We start from the raw sequence: 21,460 nt of genomic DNA, 5'->3' as shown, positions 1-21,460 counted from the left end.
TCGTCTTACCCTTTAATCTATTTTCCCAATCCACTTTACTCAATTCCGCTCTCATACCTTCATAGTCTCCTTTATTCAAGCTTAGCACGCTTGTTTGAGATACAACCTCCTCACCCTCTAATTGAATATGGAATTCAACCATGTTATGGTCACTCATTCCAAGGGGATCCTTTACTAGGACATTTTTAATTAATACTGTCTCGTTACACAGGACCAGATCTAAGGTTGCTTGCCCCCTGGTCGGTTCAGTTACATACTGCTCAAGAAACCCATCCCTAATACACTCAATGAACTCATCCTCAAGGCAGTCCTGCCCAATTTGATTTGTCCAATTAACATGATAGTTAAAATCCCCCATAATTATAGATGTTCCCTTATTACAAGCCTCAACTATTTCCTGATTGATACTCCGTCCAACCGAGTTGCGACTGTTCGGAGGCCTATAGACTACGCCCACTAGTGTTTTTTTCCCCTTATTATTCCTTATCGCCACCCAAACTGTTTCATTATCCTGATCTTTTGACCCAATATCATTTCTCTGTATTACAGTGATTCCTTCCTTTATTAACATAGCCACCCCACCTCCCCTTCCTTCCTGCCTGTCCTTCCTGATTGTTAAATAACCTGGTATGTTTAATTCCCAGGCATTGTCACCCTGCAGCCATGTTTCTGTAATGGCCACAAGATCATACCCATATGTAGCTATTTGTGCCATTAACTCGTCTATTTTGTTACGAATGCTACGTGCATTCAGATAGAGAACTTTCAGATGTGTTTTGTGACACTTAGTTCCTGCTTTTGCCCTTTTTATTACTTTACCTTTTACTCTATACCTTCTGCCCCTTCCTGACACGCTCTGGTTTTTAATTTCCCCACAGCTACCTAAGTCTATGACCTTCTCTGTTGTCATTTTTATTATTTGTTCTCTAGGAACCTCCCCCCCACTAGTTAGTTTAAAGCCCTCTCTACAGCCCTAGTTATATGATCCGCCAGGACTCTAGTCCCAGCACTGGCCAAGTGAAGCCCGTCCCAACGGAACAGCTCCCTCCTGCCCCAGTACTGGTGCCAGTGTCCCAGGAAGCAAAACCCATTTCTCCCACACCAGTCTTTGAGCCACGCATTTAACTCTCTTATTTTATTTGTCCTAGCCAAATTCACTCGTGGCTCAGGTAATAATCCAGAGATTATTACCCTTGAGGTTCTGTTTTTTAATTTGACCCCTAGCTGCTCATACTCCTTTAACAGAACCGGCTTCCTAGTCCTATCTATGACAAAAATTCAAACTCTACATTGCTGCCATCGGGTTCGGTACGAAGCCAGATGCAAGGAAAATAGCGTTGCTGCTTACGGTTGCAGGCCCACAGGCGATAGAGGTATTTAATACGTTTGTATTTGATCAAGAGGAGGACAGGGAAAAAATGGACGATGTGCTAAAAAAATTTGATACACATTGATGTAACAAAAGAGTCTCACACATCAAGGAACTTTAAAGTAAGCTTTAAGCAACTTATAATTAAACTATATACAAGAGCGGTCTTCACCATGCCTCTAGGTGAAGCCCTTTTACCATACTGAGCAGTTCAGTATTTATACTAGTCCAAACACAGGAAGTGACGTATGCACAGGAAGTGATGTATGCACAGAGTTCACAGTTCACAGTTCACAGGAAGTGATGTGCACATAACTTCCCGGAAGTTATTATTATTATCACATTCTTCCCTCCTGCGAGTTTAGAAGGCTGTGGTCTTCCTTTTGTTCCGCAGCCGCCGAACGAGGAAGAGTCGCACCCGTTTGGGTTCCCGTCGTAGAAGGTCGCTGGTCCGCTTACATGCCGTTGGCCATTGGTCAGAGTCTGTGTGGCCTGGATTACCCTGTGAAGGGTCGGGGAGATCATGGCTTCGTGTACGAGTCCCAATAGGTGCAGAGTTGGTCTGTCTCTGTTCAGAGGGAGGTGCAGAGCTGGTCTGTGGCAGATCAGTACTTTGGTGCGTGGTACTGGGAGGGTCGCAACTTTGAGTATGGGGTTCTACCGGTACCAAGCTAGTTGGTGTCAGATCAGGATCCTGGAGAGGGGTACCCGGTAGGTTCCAAGAGGCTCCTGGTAAAATACCATCACTCGATGTCCCACTAGGTCCTGGTGGGCAGGGAGCCAGATCCCGTAATGATACGGTAGATTCTCGGCCATCGGGATATCGTATGTATGCATAGGTGGGGTTGGCATCGGTTAGTTCGACCTCGTCTACGAGAGGGTCATGTTTAGACGTCCGAACGTATCTTCGGAGTAGTACAGGTCCAGGAGTAGTTAGCCATGACGGGAGGGATGTCCCATAAGATGAGCGACGCTGGAATCCAAAGAACCGCTCATGAGGTGTAGTATTTGTGGCTGTAGAAAGAAGGGACCGTATAGCGTGCAATGCATCCGGAAGCACTGTTTCCCATTGCTGGTTTGGTAGGCCCCGAGATCTTAAAGCAAGATGTACGGAATTCCAGATGATACCGTTATACCTCCCTACCTGCCCATTTCCGATGGGATGATATGGCTTTGTTTTGCTTGTAGCAATTCTCCGTTCTGAGAGGTAGTCCTTGAGTTCCCTCGACATAAAGGATGGGCCCCGATCCGAGTGAATGTAAGCCGGCATGCCACAGAGAGAAAATACCTGCTCAAGGCAGCAGATTACTGTGGACGCCAGCATATTGGAGCAGGGGAAGGCAAACGGAAAACGTGAATATTCATCAATCATGGTGAGCAAATATGTGTTCCGAGTTGAAGAGGGTACTGGGCCCTTAAAATCGATGCTAAGTCGTTGCATCGGTTGGGTCGCGTGTATGAGCATACCATCTGAGGGGCGGAAGAACTGAGGTTTTAATTCTGCACAAAACGGTAATTTAGACAGTATATTAGAAATAGTAAGTCCAGGTTTGGATCCGCCGAACTCAATGGTGAGTTTCTTATGCTGTTTTTGAAAATCCAACCCTAAGATGAGATCGCTACATAAGTCCTTGAGCACCGAAAGTCGGGTGGAGGGATACATGCGACCATTAAGTGTCATATCAATAATACAAAAGCCGGAGATTCTGGTATTAAGTGATGACTGAGCCATCGCAATTGCCTGGTCCGATGGGAAGATATGTAGTTTCAATTTCGCAACAATCTGTTCTCTAATGAAACTATCAGTACTTCCTGAGTCAATTAAGGCATCTAAGGTATGCACATTAATTAAAACTTTTGTAGCTGCATGAAACAGGTTCTGTGGGCAAGCAGCTGTAATTGGTGTGGTTGCACAGAGAGTGGCTGAAACTCTAGGTGTGCTTCTTCGGGAGAGCGCTCGAGAGGAAGCTTGATAGGTCCTAGCCGGAGCATCTTGATAGGCCCTAATTGGGGCAGTTCGGTAGGCCTTAGCTGGATAGGCCCTCATAGAGGCTCTTGATTGGCAAACTTTTGCAAAGTGTCCCTTTTTATCGCAATGACTGCAGATCGCATTGCGAGCAGGGCAGAATTTCCTAGGGTGAAAAGAATCTCCACAAAAGAAGCATTCCTTCCTAGATTGCCAAGAGGCTGCTAAAGTGGGGTCATACTCCTCTTCTTCATCAGAAGTATCATCAGGATTAGATTCCTCCATGATAGGGTTCACCTGAGGCCACTTGAATCATCTGGTTGCAGTTACAGCAGCAGATCGAGATCTGGGCAGCTGATAGAGGTCTGCATTTTTCTTTGCCAAATCCAGAGAACAAGCCAGGTCAAAAGCCTTTTGTAGCTCAAGTGTTTTACTTTCCAGTAGACGCTGGCGTATAAATGGAGAGGTAATCCCGCAGATGAAAGCATCACGAATCATTTCTTCACGGTACAGCTCAGCCGAGGCTGCCTGAAAGTTACAATCTACGCTGAGCCTGCGAAGTTCTTGAAGGAATTCATTAATCGACTCCCCTGGCCCTTGCCGGGCTGTGGCCAGTAGATGTCTAGCATAGACCTCATTTGCGGTCTTGGCATATAGTTTTTTAAGTGCCCGGATCACCTCATCGTAATTATCCCATTCATCAACATATTCAAACACTGTTGGGGTCACATAGTTGATAAGTATCCTCAGTTTAGTAGAAGCATTCGCTTTACATTCATCAAGAAAATTCTCAAAAGTACGGTACCAATGCTTCCATACCCTGCCAGCTGCTGGTGCGTTTGGGTCCAAGTCCAGACGAGTAGGTTTATGGATGTTTTCCATGATGGGTGGTTCCCTGGATCCTTAACTCCGAGTTTGTCCGAAGGTCTAGTATTTGTGAGTGTAAATACTAAGTTGCTTAAATTGATGTAACAAAAGAGTCTCACACATCAAGGAACTTTAAAGTAAGCTTTAAGCAACTTATAATTAAACTATATACAAGAGCGGTCTTCACCATGCCTCTAGGTGAAGCCCTTTTACCATACTGAGCAGTTCAGTATTTATACTAGTCCAAACACAGGAAGTGATGTATGCACAGGAAGTGATGTATGCACAGAGTTCACAGTTCACAGTTCACAGGAAGTGATGTGCACATAACTTCCCGGAAGTTATTATTATTATCACGCACATTGTTCTCCCAAAAAGAACGAGACCTATGAGAGGTACGTGTTCCGTTCATGGACACAGCAGCAAAAGGAGACTTTTGATTGCTTTATGACCGATCTGAAACTGAAAGTACAGACATGTAATTTCTCTGAACTGAAATCATCCATGATTCGTGACCAGATTGTGTTTGGTATTCATGATAAAAAGGTCAGGGAACGTCTGTTGGGAGAAACCGAACTAACATTGGAGGATGCTGTGAAAATATGCCATGCCAGTGAGCTAGCTCAGAAGCACGCGAAGACTTTCAGTGAAATTAATAATAATGCGACTGTAATGAGTGACTGTGCTGTTGTCGGTGCTGTGTCCTACAAGGGGAAGAAACGTGGGCAGAACAGGAATGCAAAGCAATCGGAGGATGGAATTTTTAATTGTAAATGCTGTGGTTACAAACACCAATCACGACAATGCCCAGTGTTTGGGAAAATGTGCATAAAATGTAATGGAAAGAATCACTTTGCCAAACAATGCTTTTTAAAAGTAAAAACAAAGAAAGGGCAACAAGTCAATGTGATTGAGGACACTGATTTAAGTGAGACATTTTTTGTAGGAATGGTGTCATGTGACAATATAGAAAAGGATACAGAAAATGTGCAGCCCTCAGGAATGGACAATGCTGAACATAAAGTTAATGCAGTAAAAGAGGACAAATGGATGATGCCACTGCAGGTAAATGGAGCATTAGTTACATTGAAACTAGACACTGGGGCAAAAGCAAACTTAATCAGTATGAGTGACATTAAAAATATGAAAGAAAAGCCCAAAATACAGAAAAAGTCAGTACTACTGAAGGACTATAATGGACAGAAAATAGATAGCTTAGGTGTATGTACACTTAAAGTGACAGTCAAAGACAAAATGCATCATCTCATGTTTTCTGTTGTGGCTGAAGGACTTGATTCACTACTAGGTGACAAAGCTTGTGAGGACTTAGAACTGGTCGAGAGAGTCTACCGTATAAACTGTGCCATAAGCAGACCAGATGACTCAGTGGATTCTGTAGTGAGTAATTTCCAGGATGTGTTCAAAGGATTTGGAGTTCTACCATTCACTTACAAGATCCAGCTAAAGAAGAATGCTCAGCCAGTGGTACATGCACCACGGAGAGTTCCAGCACCCCTGCGTGACTGGCTCAAGAAAGAACTGGACAGAATGACCACACTAGGAGTCATCAGGAAAGTCGAAGAGCCAACAGACTGGGTTAACTCCATGGTATGTGTAAAGAAAAAGAACAATGATCTAAGAGTATGCATGGATCCAAAGGACTTAAATGCAAACATAAAATGTGAACACTACCAGATTCCCAAGCGAGAAGAAATCACCAGTGAAATGTCAGGTGCCAGATACTTCACAAAGCTCGATGCCTCACAAGGATTTTGGCAACTAAAACTGGATGAAGAGAGCACCAAATACTGTACCTTCAACACACCATTTGGCAGGTATTGTTTCCTCAGAATGCCTTTCGGGATAATATCTGCATCTGAAATCTTTCATAGAGTGATGGAACACATAATTGAAGGTCTGGAAGGAGTTCGGGTCTATGTTGATGACATCATCATCTGGGGCTCCACACTGAAAGAACACAATGAGAGACTGACTAAAGTGCTACAGAGCATACGACGGAATGGACTGAAGCTCAACAAAGCCAAGTGTCAGTTTGGCGTCCAGGAAGTCACTTTCCTAGGAGATAATCTATCTGGTAAAGGAATAGAGCCAGATATGGAAAAAGTAAACGCCTTACTCAAAATGCCCCGACCCACGGACAAAAAAGGAGTGCTACGCATCATGGGGATGATAAACTTCATTGGAAAGTTCATTCCTAACTTGTCAGCCAAGACAGCCTGTCTGCGAGACCTGCTACATAAAACAAATGAGTTCACATGGACAGAAAGACATGAACATGAGTGGGTGAACCTCAAAACAGTGCTGACAACCACACCTGTACTCACCTTCTTTGACCCAACAAAGAGAATCAAGTGTCAACGGATGCATCAAAAGATGGCCTAGGCGCGGTCTTGCTACAAGCAGAGGGTGAAGATTGGAAGCCTGTTGCCTATGCCTCCAGGTCTATGACTGATTCTGAGTGTCGATACGCCCAGATTGAAAAGGAATGTCTAGGCTTGGTAGTCGGGACTAGAAAAGTTCCATGGCTACATATATGGACTTCCCACCTTCACAGTTGAGACAGACCACAGCCCACTGGTTGCCATCATAAAAAAAAATCTGAATGAGATGTCTCCAAGGATTCAACGACTCATGATAAAGCTGCAAAGATATAACTTTGAACTGATCTACACACCAGGCAAACACATAGGCCTAGAAATTCAGTTGCTTGCACCACCAGTTTGCGCCCAAAGAGGCCACTCAGAGGCTTTAGCGCCACTGGCCACAACCACCGCGATATTTAGCGGGGCGCTAATGGCAGCGTTAGCCTGTAGCGCTGCGCCGCCACTGATGACGTAATCGGTGTGCGCAGCGCCCCGCTACTGCCCCGAACGCCATATTAGGTCGCGCCCGCCTCTTCCGCGCCGGCCGCAAATAGCGACCGGTACACAGGGGCCAACCTGTGGCGGTAGTGGCGCGAGTTAAGGTGGAGGTGCGGCCGGCCGCTTTTTCGGCGGCCGCCTGCCTGCACCTCCGTCCCCGGCCTCCTACACCCCCCCCCCGCGGCATTGCCGGCTGTTTCCTGAGAGCCCGGCACTTCTCCTTGGTGCCGGGCTCATTTGCTGGCACTCGCGAGCGGGGATCGCACTGTTGCAGCCACCTCCCCCTTAACAGTGGGAGGAAGGCCTGCAGTACCGCAGCGTGCCGTGCCGCAGCGGGTGGCGCTGCGGCACTTTGCGCACCGATATTCAGTTTCAGCGCCCCAAGCGGGGCGCGGGAAGCCTCGTTTAGCGGCCGGTTTCCATTTGGGGCGCAGAAACTGAATATCCCGATGGCGCAAGTGGCTCCGCGCGCAGCGGTAATTCCGGCGCCCAGGCGAGCTTGGTGCCCCAAACTGAATTTTTAGCCCATAGTGTTAGCAGATGCACTATCCCGAGCACCCACGATGAGTCATGTGGGCTCTACTGAAGAAGACGTGGATGTTCATGTGAGTATGGTCACTGCTGCGCTGCCCGTGTCAGACACAAAATCAAAGCAAATAGCAGAAGAAACAGTAAAAGATACAGTGTTACAAACAGTAATAGAGAACATTCATCATGGTTGGCCAAAAGGTCCCTGTCCAAAGTACTTTCACATCAGGTCAGAGTTGAGTGCCGCAAGTGGACTATTACTAAAACAGAACAGAATAGTCATTCCACAGGCTCTACGTCAAGACATGCTCAAAAGGATTCATGAGGGACACCTCGGAATTGAAAAATGCAAAAGGAGAGCAAGAGACACTGCTTATTGGCCTGGCATAAATAAGGACATTGAGAACATGATAGGCATATGTGAGACATGTCAGAAACACCAAACTATCCAAGAGCAAATCGATGACAATGCCGCAACTGAATCTTGTGACTCACCACCAGAACAATCTAACACAAACACACATGCAGGCTCTCATGAAAACACATCAGACTTACCCGTGCTGAGAGGATCCACACGTGAAGTAAAAAAGCCTGATAGACTTAATCTTTGAATACAAAGAAAACTATATTGAAAATGTATTGACTGTTGTGAAAATGTTTATGTCATTATGGTTGGTTGATATTGATTGATACTGATTTTGTTTAACCTCAAAGAAAGGGGGATGCAATGATCAGTAACATGTCATTCTAGAATGGTACACTAGGTGGAGCTGTATGTATATAAGAGTGGGCTACCCACGATGCACTAGGCTACCCACAAGGCAGTAGTCAAGATGGATGCTGTACAAGTCCACATGGCTGAATAAAGTGACTAGCTCAAGCTAGCTGTTCATAATAGGAATGTCTATTTATTTATGAACATAACACCTCCGACAGCGCAGCACTCCCTCAGTACTGACCCTCCGACAGCGCAGCACTCCCTCAGTACTGACCCTCTGACAGCGCAGCACTCCCTCAGTACTGACCCTCCGACAGCGCAGCACTCCCTCAGTACTGACCCTCCGACAGCACAGCACTCCCTCAGTACTGCACTGAAGTGTCAGCCTAGATCATCTGCTGAAGTCCCTGGAGTGGGACTTAAACCCACAACCTCCCGAGTCACAGGCGAGTGTGCTACCACTGAGTCAAGCCTGACACCTAAACAGAACTAAAGCAACGCTTAGGTAATGTCAGAGCAATTTTAGTTAAAGGTAGTGAACCTATAACTGCCATAGAAGAAAACTCTTCATTATTCAGTGTTCAGCCAGGTATTAACTGGAGATTCGCTGCAATCATCATTGACAAGGTTATTCAATTGTGGAGGACACTGCAGCCTGATCCTATCCTCACCTGACAATCCAAACAGTTGAGGGTTTACTGTATTATGAACAGAAGCAGGAAGCCTGGACGATTATTTTGTTATTTGCTTTACCAAGAGGCACTGTGGTCAATTGCAACACCCCTTACTGCTGCTGAGATCAGTGAACTCAGCACAGGCTAGGAATTGAGGCTGATACCATCCCAGGACACTTAACCTCTGAGCCATCAAGACCGCTACCTTTTTCTTTTTTTAAACACTAAATCAAAACATGGATTGTGATGTCTAGCAGCACTCAATGATATCAGTAAATAAATACCATGGCCAGAATGTTCTCTACCTGGGTGTTTCGGGGGCGGGCAGTCGCCGTGGCGGGTTGTGACCCCGTTCATTCCATCCCGCTCCTGAGATCGACTTTCCGTTAATGGTGTCTATTAAGGCAGCCCCGGGCGTTACCTGGCCCTATTAAATGGTGCGGGTCTGATGACGTCATCGATGATGCGTCTTCAGCCGGGATATTTAAAGGGGCCATGGCCACATTGCATTTGAAGGTTCATCTAGGATAGTGGAGGCACTGCACTGCACCATTGGAGTGTTGCAAAGAGTGGCAAACATGACTGCACAGAGACAGGAGGCTGCACCCAGGTTCTCCCATGACTCCCTCCATATGCTTGTGGAGAGAATGAGAGTACGCAGGGAGGTCCTCTTCCCTTCTGATGAGAGGAAGAGACCTCCCCAGTAGGCCGAAGGAGCCTGGCTCCAAGTAGCAGAGGAAGTCAACAGCAGGGATGTTGTCAGGAGAACTTGGGTGCAGTGCCGCAAACGTTTCATTGATCTTATTAGATCAGTAAAGGTGAGTGCAAGGCCACACTCAACTTCATCTTGCTGCGCCTCTCATCACATCCCCATCACTCTGCCTTCCCAACCCTACTTCTGCACATCCTTACTCACACTAACATACCTTGCACGTCCACCCATCATCCCTATCTACATTATCACACCCCCATCTGACTAACCACCCCTCACACTCGCCCTCATCCTAATGCAATCATACCAACTAACAACACACAAGGAGGCCACTTGGCATTGCAACCCCACTCCATCATAGTCTCTCTCTAAAGATGTACCCCATCCATTCCTTACACTCATTCCATCACTCTCACTCAAACTTCTCTTCTTTCCCTCCTTGCAGGAGATGAGAGCCCACTATAAGAGGGAGAGGGAGAGAACTGGAGGTGGCCCTCCATCATTGGCCACATTAACTCCAGTAGAGGAGGTCGCCCTGGACGTCTAAGGAGTTGCAGAGAAACTGGAGGTAGGAGAGAGAGAGAGGGGGACATCACAGCAACCTGGTGACAGAATTACATCTCATACAGCTACATGGCATACATCAATCACTCATATGGGGACTAATGTCAGCAGCCAGTGAATGTTCATCATGTGCATGATGGTATCGTTACCCATCCTTGATATGACATTTTTAAATCCTCTCTTTACTCTCCCTCAGGTCCATCAAGAGAACCCCCCCACTGTCCAGGAGGAAGAGCAAAACACTCCTCAGAGGAGCCTTCAGCCTCTGAGGGTGCATCGTCACCAGATATAAGCGCACCCAGCACAGCACAGATACGCACACCTCGGTGGGTCCTACGCGAGATAGAGTAATGATGTCACCTGGTGTGTCACAAGTCACAAGTGAGCAAGAGCAGATGGTGGAGACAGGGACAAAAGTAGAGACTCCTCGCAGGACACTCCCAGCTCTGCTCAGCTGCATGCAGATGCTGAGCCTCGGGAGCCATCGAGAAAGAGGGCGATCCTGCAGGTGCAGGAAGAAGTGCAGAAGGCTCTGACAGGTTTAGCGACTGCAATGTCTGCAAATGTTCAGAGAATGGAGGAATCCATCTCCAACATGAGCACCACCGTGTCGCAGGCGATGGTGACTGTAGGCTCTTCAATGGAAAGGATGGCCACCTGGATGGAGCAGCTAAAGCGCCACTCACATGAGCACATGCTATCTATGGAGAACAGATGGCAAAGGCTCATAGACCTCCTCTCTAGGAGGGATGTAAACGTAGACTTGGATCCTCATGGCCTCACTGATGTGTAGCAAGGTGCTCTCCAGCTCCTTGCTAGCAGGGAAGTGCAGGTGGCCCACGAGAGGGATGACCGTGAGAGGGGACATGGAAATGGAAGCTCCTCTCAAAACGCTCACACTTCTCCGTTGCCTCCCCCTCAGTCAGAACCCCAGATGCATCCTGGGATCGTGATGGCCAAGTCTGCCCCTGCACAGTCACAGGAGGAGCAGACTTTGGCGGGACCATCACAGGCTCCAAAACCCAGAGGATGTCTGCCAAAAGTGTCTATGCAGTCGCAATAGAAAAGTGAGCAGGCTGCCTCTGCTGAAGCCACAGGGGTTGCACCTCGTAGAAGCACGTATAAGAGAAAGATGACACACAAGTAGATGCACAAGGGTGTTTAAATAAACTGTTTATGTTAAGGTTCCATTACTCTTATGTCACATATAAAACTATTTATTTTCACCACTTTCAGGTCATAGTCAATTTTGTTTGCAACTTTGGAAGTGGCTTAATGAGTTGGAGTGAATGGTGAGACATAACGTTACCTCCAGCACTGGTGAAAGGAATGGCTTGGTCATTGTAGGGATGCTTTATGTTGTTGTTGTGGGGGGTGGGGGAACCTGGCACAGCATGTGGCAGCCATATGGGTGTAATGCCTGAAGTTAAGTAAATCTGGCCATGATGAGCCCATCCCTAGCCTCCTGGGAAGCAATGTGCTCGGGTGCTGGTGGCATCTGGACCTCAGGTTCCTCCTGCTCTTCCTGCTCATCTTCCAGCTGATGCTCCTCCTCTTCCTCTGAAGAGGCTGTGTGCTCAGAGCCTTGCTCCTCCTGCAGCGCTCATTCTCACTGCTATTCTATGTTGTGCAGTGCGCAGCAGACCACAATGATTCTGGAGACCCTGGCTGGTGCGTATTTAAGGGCTCCTCCAGATCTGTCAAGGCATCTGAAGCGCATTTTGAGCATGCTTATAGTCTGCTCTATGACACATCTGGTGGACATGTGGCTTTCATTTTATCTCTCCTCGGCCTCAGTACCTGGCCTCCTCAAGGGTGTCATGAGCCATGTCTTCAGTGGATAGCACTTGTCTCCGAGCAGCCAGCCGGAAAGTCTGTTTGAAGGTGCAAAGAGCTGAGGGAGTGTGGACTGGTGCAGGATGAAAGAGTCATGACAGCTGCCAGGGAATTTGGTGCATACATGCATTATGATTTTCCTATAGTTGCAGACCAGCTGCACATTGAGGGAGTGGAAGCCCTTGTGGTTGACAAACACTCCTGGGTGATGATGTGGTGCCCTGATAGCCACATGTGTGCAGTCGATGACGCCCTGCACCCGTGGGAAGCCAGCCAGAGCGGCAAAGCCCAGCACCCGCTCAGTAACACTGGTGTCATCAGTGGGAAAAGTTGATATAATTGGCTGACTTGTCAAAGACAAGGTGACCTGTGTGATGCATCTGTGGGTGGCCGACTGCGAGATGCTGCAAATGTCTGCTGCAGATCCATGGAAGGAGCCTGAGGCAAAGAAATTAGGGGCGCTGGTGACTTTGACGGCCATTGGTAAGGCCTGTCCACCAGGTCCTCTGGGCTGCAGCTCTTGCTCCAACAATGTGCAAATGTCTGCAACAACCTGGCACGATAGCCTGAGTCTCCTTTGGCACTGCTGCTCAGTCATGTTGAGGAAGCTCATCCTCTGCCTGTATACCCTGTGTTGGGGGTATCGCCACCGACATGGTGCTGCCCTGCGCTGATGCCCTCTGTCCTGTGGAGCATCAAGTGGTTGACGAGAAGGTTGGTGGTGTTGTTGTTGATGCTGCTGGTGTGCCTGGTGCTGCTGGTGTTGGGGCTCATCGTGGTCCGATTCGGAGGACCAAAGTGAGACAGTATAAATGGCACCCATGCTGATGTAATAGAAGGCAGGTCTGTCAATGGTGTGATAGGTTGTAGCAATGAGGTGACAGTGGTTCCCAAATTTGCTGAAAACGCTTGCAACCTCTAGAAACCTAAATCTGTGCTGAAAATGCACTTAGCAACAGCATTTCCCTTAGGAAAGTAAGCAGCTGTCAGGTGGCAGTATTTATTGTGCTATCCATACTGTGCATTAATGAGCTGCATCAATGGCCACTGAACTTCTACCTCAACTTGACAGATGTGGTTCCTGAGCTGCGTGATTCCCGTGGTCATGCAGTGAAATTGCAAAGGTCTAGTTAAAAAGATGTTTAAGGGTGTTACAACAAGCTAATAATTATCTAAATCAGGTCGCCCGCCTCTGCCATTCGGGTCGCTGCCGCGCTGGCAAACGCGCCTGAGTTAAAGGCGCGTGGAGGCGAGATGACGGCGGGTTCCCAACCCACACCGATTTATTTCCACTTTCACTCCTGACCCGCTTCCAATCCCACACGCACGGCAGTGGGAAAATTCCGGCCTTCGTCTGTGTATTCCTAACATGAACAAAGTATTGTCTGGGGAGTAGTGTTCTATACATGTGTCCAAGGAGGGTCTGCTAAATGCGTATTGCACTCCAATATAACTCCAGCCCTAAAACTGCCTGATAATAGCTGGGGGGGGGGAATTTCCCAGGACACTTTGTCTTAGTCTTAAGGTACAAATTCTGCTCAGCAGCCACTCAAGGGCAACTAACAAATGATCTTTAATTCTATTAACGCTACCACATTATACCGGCCATCGTACATAGCGTGCAAATTGCATTCGTACAAATGCGCTTGCTGTAAGTGATGGGGGCTGTATCTAAAGAAGAGCAGGGGGGTTCTCCCTGATGTCCTGCCCAATATTTATCCCTCAACCAACATCACTGACATGAATCGGCCATTCATGAAAGAAAGACTTGTGAAGTGATGCTGAGCGGCCTGCAGGTGGTGCTGTCCAGGGAGAGTATAAATACTTGGGCATGGGCCCAGCTTGCGCAGGGACAGTCTTAACAGGAACTAGTGAAGGACACAACTAGACCTCCATGTTGTAAAACAGTTGATTAAAGCTTTGTTTAACGCTTAGACCAAGTGCCTAGTAGTTTTCTTACGTCAATCACTAAAACAGATGATATGGTCAATATCTCATTACAGTTTGTGGGACCTTGCTGTGCGCAAATTGGCTCCGTGTTTACTACATACAACAGTGACTACATTCATAAGTACTTCACTGGCTGTAAAGTGCTTTGAGACATGCCGAGATCATGAAAGGCGCTATATAAATGCAAGCTCTTCCTTTGTCTCTAACTTCCCCCTCTCTCCCACAGCACATCACAGGAGAAAAGGGAAGGGAGAATTTTATTGTTATACTTCCAAAATGTATTTCCATCACGAACATAATTTAAAATAATTTTGCTTGATGTAATAAAATCGAGCACTTGCAGAAACCAATGTCCATTGAGCAAATTATATCATGTAGGAGTACCTGGAAGTTTTATGTCTTCAGTAGTGCTAGGTGTGAACAGGCTTAGAGGTCCCAGTATGTCTTTGTATCGCTGGTGCAGTTCCTTCGCTGTGCTTCGCACCATAGAATATAAACCATTTCTATTTGATGGTTTGCTGCTTTTATTTTCCACAACTGTTGCACCAAGACCTTTAGTCATCATTGTAGGAAATCACTGTAGAAAGGAAAATAACCGAAATGTATTTTTCATATGGTCCAAATTCCACAACTTGGCAATTTAAAAAAAGTTAATTATTTATTTAAAATGAATAACAGTTCAAATAAATTTGCATTACCAAGACTAACCAATAGATCATGGAAACTGCATTAAGGTAAATAAATTAGTTGCTATTTAAATTTTTTTTCCCCCACTTTTTACTCCTTTCTACTGCAGGCAAGAAAAGGAAAATGGAGCAAAATGGTGACCCTTAAAATAGGAAAATAAGCTAGTCGCAGTTTGAAACCTAATCAAAAGCTCTGCATTTTGAAATGGCAGAAGCAGGCACAGAGGAAATAGCCGACATAAAAAGATGTCTGGGCTCTTAAAAAAAAAAGTTTGGAAAAATTGACATCATCAAAAATATTAGAATGGCAGCTGCTGTCTTTCATTTTTCATTGCAACCTAAACCTTAAAGCCATTAACAGCTCAACATTCGCAGTAGCACTGGGTTAGCCTATGCTGATCTGTAGTGATTACAAATTACATTCTGAAGTATTGTGCTTATTTGCTCAAATCATCTGACCCCTCCTCAATAAAGTTAACCTTCATCCATCTTCTTTAATCTTACTTTCCTTTCTAAAGCCCTCAAAAATGTTGTCACCACCGAGCTCCATGCACATCTTCCCCATCACTCACTATTTGATTTCCGTTAGTCTGATTCAGTCTGCCCATCACACCTAGATCATTCTGGTCAAAGTCAGCGATGCCATCTTTTATATGCAACCATGTCACACTACTCTTTGTTCTCCTTGCCCCTCTCTACTGTGTTTGATGAGGTCAACTATTCCAGTCTCCTCCACCATATCTCTACGGTCCAACTCCATGGCATCACCCTCATTTGGTTCCATTCCTACCTTTCCCAATATAGCCACCACACCCCCTGCAATGGATCTCCTCCCACCTCTCCACAGTCACCTTGGGTGTTCCCCAATGTTTCATACTGAACCCCCTCCTATTCCTCATCTATATCCTGCCTCTTGTTCACACCATTTGTAGGCAGGAGGTCAGCTTCCATGTGTATATTGACGACACCCAGCTCTACCTATCCTTCACCATCCTCAACTTCATCAACTACCACTGCACTGTTTGACTACTGCCCAACATCATTATAGATGAGTCTAAACTTTCCCCAACTTAACATCAGCAAGACTGTAAGCCCCATTTCAGGACTTGAGCACATAATCTAGGCTGACACTTCAGTGCAATGTCTAAGGTGCTGTTTTTCATCTTCCTGCTCATTTGGATGTAAAAGATCCCATGGCACTATTCGAAGAAGTGCAGGAGATTTCTACCAGTGTCTTGGCCAACATCTATTCCTCAACCTACACCGCCAAAACAGATTAACTGGTCATTTGTCTCGTTGTCTGTAGGACCTTGCTCTGTACAAATTGACTGCCGTGCTTGCCTACAAAATAACAGTGATTACATTTCAAAAAGTTTGGATACATCATGAAGTCCCTAAAGCCCTCCACCTCCTTCTTCTTTAAGACCCTCTTTAAAACCCACCTCTTTGACCAAGCTTTGGGTCACCTCTCCTAATATCTCCTCCTTTGACTCAGCATTCAATTTTGTCTGATTGTCTCTGTGAAGCACCTAGGGATGTTTTCTACATTAAAGGTGCTATATAAATGCAAGTTCTTTCTTTCAGCTCCCACCAAAAATTCAGCACTCTAGCTCCCAACTCCATTCCCACCTCCCTCATTGCTCACTCAGGTTGAATACAATGGGTATGTTCCGGAGTTCAGCTTTAAATCCCATGTCCTATCCATCACCAAGACTGCCCCTTTCCACTTCCACATCACCCACCTCTACACTTACCTTAACTCCACCACTGCCGAAACCCTTTGCCTTCATCACCTCCAGGTTCAACTTCTACAACATTTTCCTCAGCAGCCTCCCATGATCCACCTGAAACTCTCACTCTTTCAAAACCCCACTGCCTCCATCCTATCGCACACAAACTCCTACTCATCTATCACTCCTGTCCTTATCAATTCCTGTCCCCAATGTATTAAATTCAAAATCCTCATCCTAGTTTATAAATCCCTCTGTAGCCTCGCCTCCACTCTACCTCTGCAACATCTTCCAGTTCATACCCTCCACTCTTCCAACTCCAGCTTCCTTTGAAGGATCGCTGCCTCCATTCTAGCCTTGGTAGCAGAGTCTTCAGCTACCTGAACCACACTTCCTAAACTATGAAACTTGCTCCCTAAATACCTCCGTCTTGCTACCATTCTCCCCTCTCCTCAAAGCCTACCGCCTCAAGCATGCCTTCAATCACCACCAAATCTTCTACAGTTGCTCGGTGTCTGTTTCCACTTCTGTGAAGTGCCTTGAGATGTTTACTACATCAAAAGTCCTATATAAATGCAAGTCATATTTGGGACTCAGGAAAGATTGGAAATTATTTGACACTTTCTACCTTGTAAGTTTTTTAAAGCCGCAAATCATACATCAGTCGGGATGCAATCCCTGGGCAATCCACCTGCTTCCCTTCCTCTGCAATGCCAATCTAGCTGATCAGTAAAATGTGCAGCCACATTACTTGCGACAACTAACTCTCCAATTTTGCCTCCCGAAAGAAACCATGAACCAAGGCATGAAAGATACTATCCAACGATATGCTGTGCCACCAGGCTGTTTGTTAGTTGTTTTATTATTTGCACCTTTTCAGAATCACTATTTATTTTGTAAAGCATAGATGGGTAAAGGATAATGTATCTTTCTGGAAATCTAGGAAGTGCAAAGTCTGATCTGGTGATGGATTTAAAAAATAGAATGCTCAACAACCATTGCCTGACACTGTGGGAATCTATTCATAGTTTGTACTTAAACAGTGCATTTATATAAAGTATATATATATAATTCCAGATACAGTATTGGTAAAATGCATAATGCAAAATGCATGTGCTAACACTATTTTATAAAACAGAACTGACTGACAGAGATGTTATTTGTGGTCCCATGGTCTAGCACCTCCAACAGGTTTACTTGTTCTCCACCTCAGGATTCAGATGATATTAACAAATCAATCAATATGATTTATTACATCATCTAAACCCTTTGATATGTTACTATCCTGGAACATGTTCCAGCCTATGTCTGATCTAACAGTAATATGCTCCAACTGTTCATTTCTAGTAATCAAATTAACATTACCTTTCACTAAAATTGCAATGTGAACACAAATGTTAATCTATAATAATGTTATTGAAGGATGTGGATATCATCACACACTAACTCTGTGGAGCATCTTGGTCATCTCCCATCCTAACAGGTATATACAACTGAACAAAAAGGTAAGAAATTGTCCCTCACCTGAGGGTTCAACTGGTGTGTGTAAAACACACAAGCTTCGCTCTCAATGTTGAAAACACATGATCTAAACTCCGAGAGGTTAACGCTGGCGTATTCTTCACGTAAGGCAATAAAACAAGAAGTGTTAGCTTTGACACCAGTCACGGCAGAGGAACAGACCCTTTCCCACCGCCGCAGCCGAGCTATTGCCCACACAAACCGCAGGACTGGGTTGGTGGGTGAGGTTCCAGCTGCCGCTCAGACACCAGGCTTGACCCAGGGAAAGTAATCCCCGCCGCCCACTCACACCGCTCGCCGCAGGCGTCTCCCTCCGCACCCCATTGTCCGCGGGAAGGCGGAGGGCTCGCAGTGAGCCGACTCGCCCGGTTGCTAGGACACGGCTGTACACAGAGCTCGCGGGGGGGTTTGCCGGCCATTGAGATCAAAGGCGCCGCAGGTGTGGACCAGCACATTGGGAAATATCCATCGTGGCCTTTTAATTCAGGGTTTCCCACTGATTCCAGCACCCTTACCAAAGGCAGCCTTTCATTTCGCACAATTCACACATTCTTCCCCCAGAGCCACACGCATGCGCACACACTCGCCAATATCACCTCTTCCCTCCCTTCAGCTGAGAAGCAGCAAAACAGGACCTGACCGCGTCTCCTCTGGAGATGTTCACCCCACGGCCTCCAACCTCATAGTCCCCCAACCCCGCACAGCCCGCTTCCAACCTCCTTCCCAAGATCCACAAACAGGACTGCCCTGGTAGACCCATCCTCTCAGCTTGTTCTTGCCCCACAGAAATTACGTCTTATCTCGACTCTTTTTCTCCCCTTGTCCAGTCTCTTCCGACCTACATCCACGACTCTTCGGATGCCCGACGCCACTTTAACAATTTCCAGTTTCCTGGCCCCAACCCTCTCCTTTTCACCATTGACATCCACCAGACCTCTGCCTGGCTGAACTGGTTCTTTCTTCTCCTTTGACTCCTTTCACTTTCTCCAAATAAAATGTGTCGCAATGGGAACCTGTATGGGTCCTGGTTATGCCTGCCTTTTCATGGGATATGTGGAACATTCTTTGTTCCAGTCCTATTCAGGTCCCCTCCCTCACTGGTGCTGGTAATGATTTTGCTGTTGCCATTTACAGCTCCTCTAGACCCATCTTTTGTTTCTTTACTTGTCCCAATACCACCCCCTTTTGCCTTGCACCATCATCTTTTGTCATTTAATCTTTCCTGCCTTCCACCCTATCACAGACCTTCCCTTTTGTTCTTTCCTTCCCTCCCCCCTTTCCCTGCCTCTGTACTTGCTTAAAATCTGTTACATCTCTAACAATTTCCAGTTCTGATGGAAGGTCAGCGACCAGAAATGTTAACTCTGTTTCTCTCTTTACAGATGCTGCCTGACCCGCTGAGAATTTCCAGCATTTTCTGTTATTATAACCAGGTTTAGTGCAGGGCATTCAACATCAAATTCACACTTACACAAAAATCAGGTGGGTTACATAGAAACATAGAAGATAGGAGCAGGAGTAGGCCATTCGGCCCCTTGAGCCTGCTCCGCCATTCAATGAGATCATGGCTGATCATCCAAACTCAGTACCTTGTCCTGGCTTTCTCCCCATATCCCTTGATCCCTTTAGCCTTAAGAAATATATCTAACTCCTTCTTGAATATATTTAATGAATTGGCCTCAACTGACTTCTGTGGTAGAGAATTCCACAGGTTCACCACTCTCTGGGTGAAGAAATTCCTCCTCATCTCTGTCCTAAATGGCTTACCCCTTATCCTTAGACTGTGACCCCTGGTTCTGAACTCCCCCACCATCGGGAACATCCTTCCTGCATCTAGTCTGTCTTGTCCTGTTAGAATTTTATACGTTTCAATGAGCTCCCCTCTCATTCTTCTAAACTCCAGCGAGTATAAGCCCAATCGACCCAATCTCTCCTCATACGTCATTCCTGCCATCCCATGTATCAGTCTGGTGAATCTTCGCTTCACTCCCTCCATGGCAAGAACATCCTCAGATAAGGCGACCAAAACTGCACACAATACTCGAGGTGTGGTCTCACCAAGGCCCTGTACAACTGCAGCAAGACATCCTTGTTCCTGTACTCAAACCCTCTCGCTATGAAGGCCAACATACCATTTGCCTTCTTAACCGCCTGCTGCACCTGCATGCTTACCTTCAGGGACTGGTGCATAAGGACACCCAGGTCTCGTTGCACTTCCCCTTCTCCGAATCTATTGCCATTCAGATAATAATCTGCCTTCCTGTTTTTGCCATCAAAGTGGATAACCTCGCATTTATCCACATTATACTGCATCTGCCATGCATCTGCCCAATCACCCAACCTGTCCAAATCATACTGGAGTTTCTCGGCATCCTCCTCACAGCACACACGACCACCCAGCTTTGTGTTACTATATTACTATATTATAGAAATAATTATAAAACAAGGAAAATCTAATAAACAGGGAACAAATCCATAAATCTACCCCGCATTGGAAAAGTACATTTTCTTTCATTTTACTGCAGATTATTCTCTCAGAATAGACACTACCTGATGTCAGATATATTCAAAATATGCAAATGCTGAAAATCTGGGGAAAAAATGGTAGGTGCTAGAAAAGACAACAGGTCCATGGGCATCTGAAAAGAAAAGAAAAAAGATGGATTAAGCTTTTATCCCAACATTTGAATGCAACTTTTGTAGTTGATTTTTAATTTAAATCTGGCCTTTCAGAGAATAGGAGAGCACATAGGTCATATTGGCACTCTCCTTACAGTTCGGGCACTTTCCCAACATTTTAAATTATGTTCACAGTAAAAAGGCTGTTTCCACAAGGAGCCCAATCACTTATGAGCTGAAGCCTGCACCCATATGCATGTCCTGAATGAGATAGTGTGACACCATATCAGCTAACCACTATATTCTCTAGTACAATAACAACATACTGCAGATGCTGGAAATCCGAAATAACAACAGAAAATGCTGGAAAAACTCAGCAGGCCAGGCAACATCCGTGGAGAGAAATTAGAGTCAACGTTTCAGGTGAACCCTTTTTCAAAACTGGAAAGGAAATGAAATAGATTGAAAGGCAGGGCTGCGAGAGAACATTATCTCCTTTCCAATATGTCTTACTGTCAGATCATCACAATTAGGCCAAAATAATGGTTCCATTTATTTACAAATCAGATAATTACACAGAAACAGAAAAAAGCAGCAAGTAACCAACAGGACAATAGGGACTTAAACAATATTTAGTCTATTCCAAAAATAATAGAATCTAAAATCTTTTTAATAATTTCCAATTGAGTTAAGTGGATGATGAATCCATGAAGCCTCCTTTTTGGGTGCCTCATGTGAAATAGGCAATGCAAAGCATGACACTAAAGATTATAGGGGGGGGAAGCTCATACAATTTTCTTAGACTGCAAACGTTCCATCTCAAGATAATATAGATTCT

General features: G+C 45.8%; 1 protein-coding gene across 2 annotated transcripts in view; it reads right to left on the bottom strand.

Annotated features, from left to right (window-relative positions):
• Nucleotides 1–18,688, bottom strand: part of ccdc87 (coiled-coil domain containing 87) — a 147,471-nt gene extending 128,783 nt beyond the window's left edge. Inside the window, exons 1-2 of one of the 2 annotated variants that reach the window (XM_086010194.1) lie at nucleotides 18,007–18,688; nucleotides 14,451–14,643 (exon numbers count right to left, since the gene is read on the bottom strand). In XM_086010194.1, coding sequence (XP_085866320.1) covers nucleotides 14,451–14,631 — 181 coding nt within the window. In that variant the 5' untranslated portion in view covers nucleotides 14,632–14,643; nucleotides 18,007–18,688. The remainder of the gene's footprint in view (nucleotides 1–14,450; nucleotides 14,644–18,006) is intronic. The other variant, XM_086010195.1, reaches the window with a different exon arrangement.
• Between the last annotated feature and the right edge of the window lie 2,772 nt (nucleotides 18,689–21,460).

The sequence above is a fragment of the Somniosus microcephalus genome, chromosome 17 (genome assembly GCF_052327205.1).
Source record: "Somniosus microcephalus isolate GS21.2 chromosome 17, FLI_Smic_1.0, whole genome shotgun sequence".
Classification (NCBI taxonomy): Eukaryota; Metazoa; Chordata; class Chondrichthyes; order Squaliformes; family Somniosidae; genus Somniosus; species Somniosus microcephalus.
This window is presented reverse-complemented; position numbering and strand designations above follow the sequence as displayed.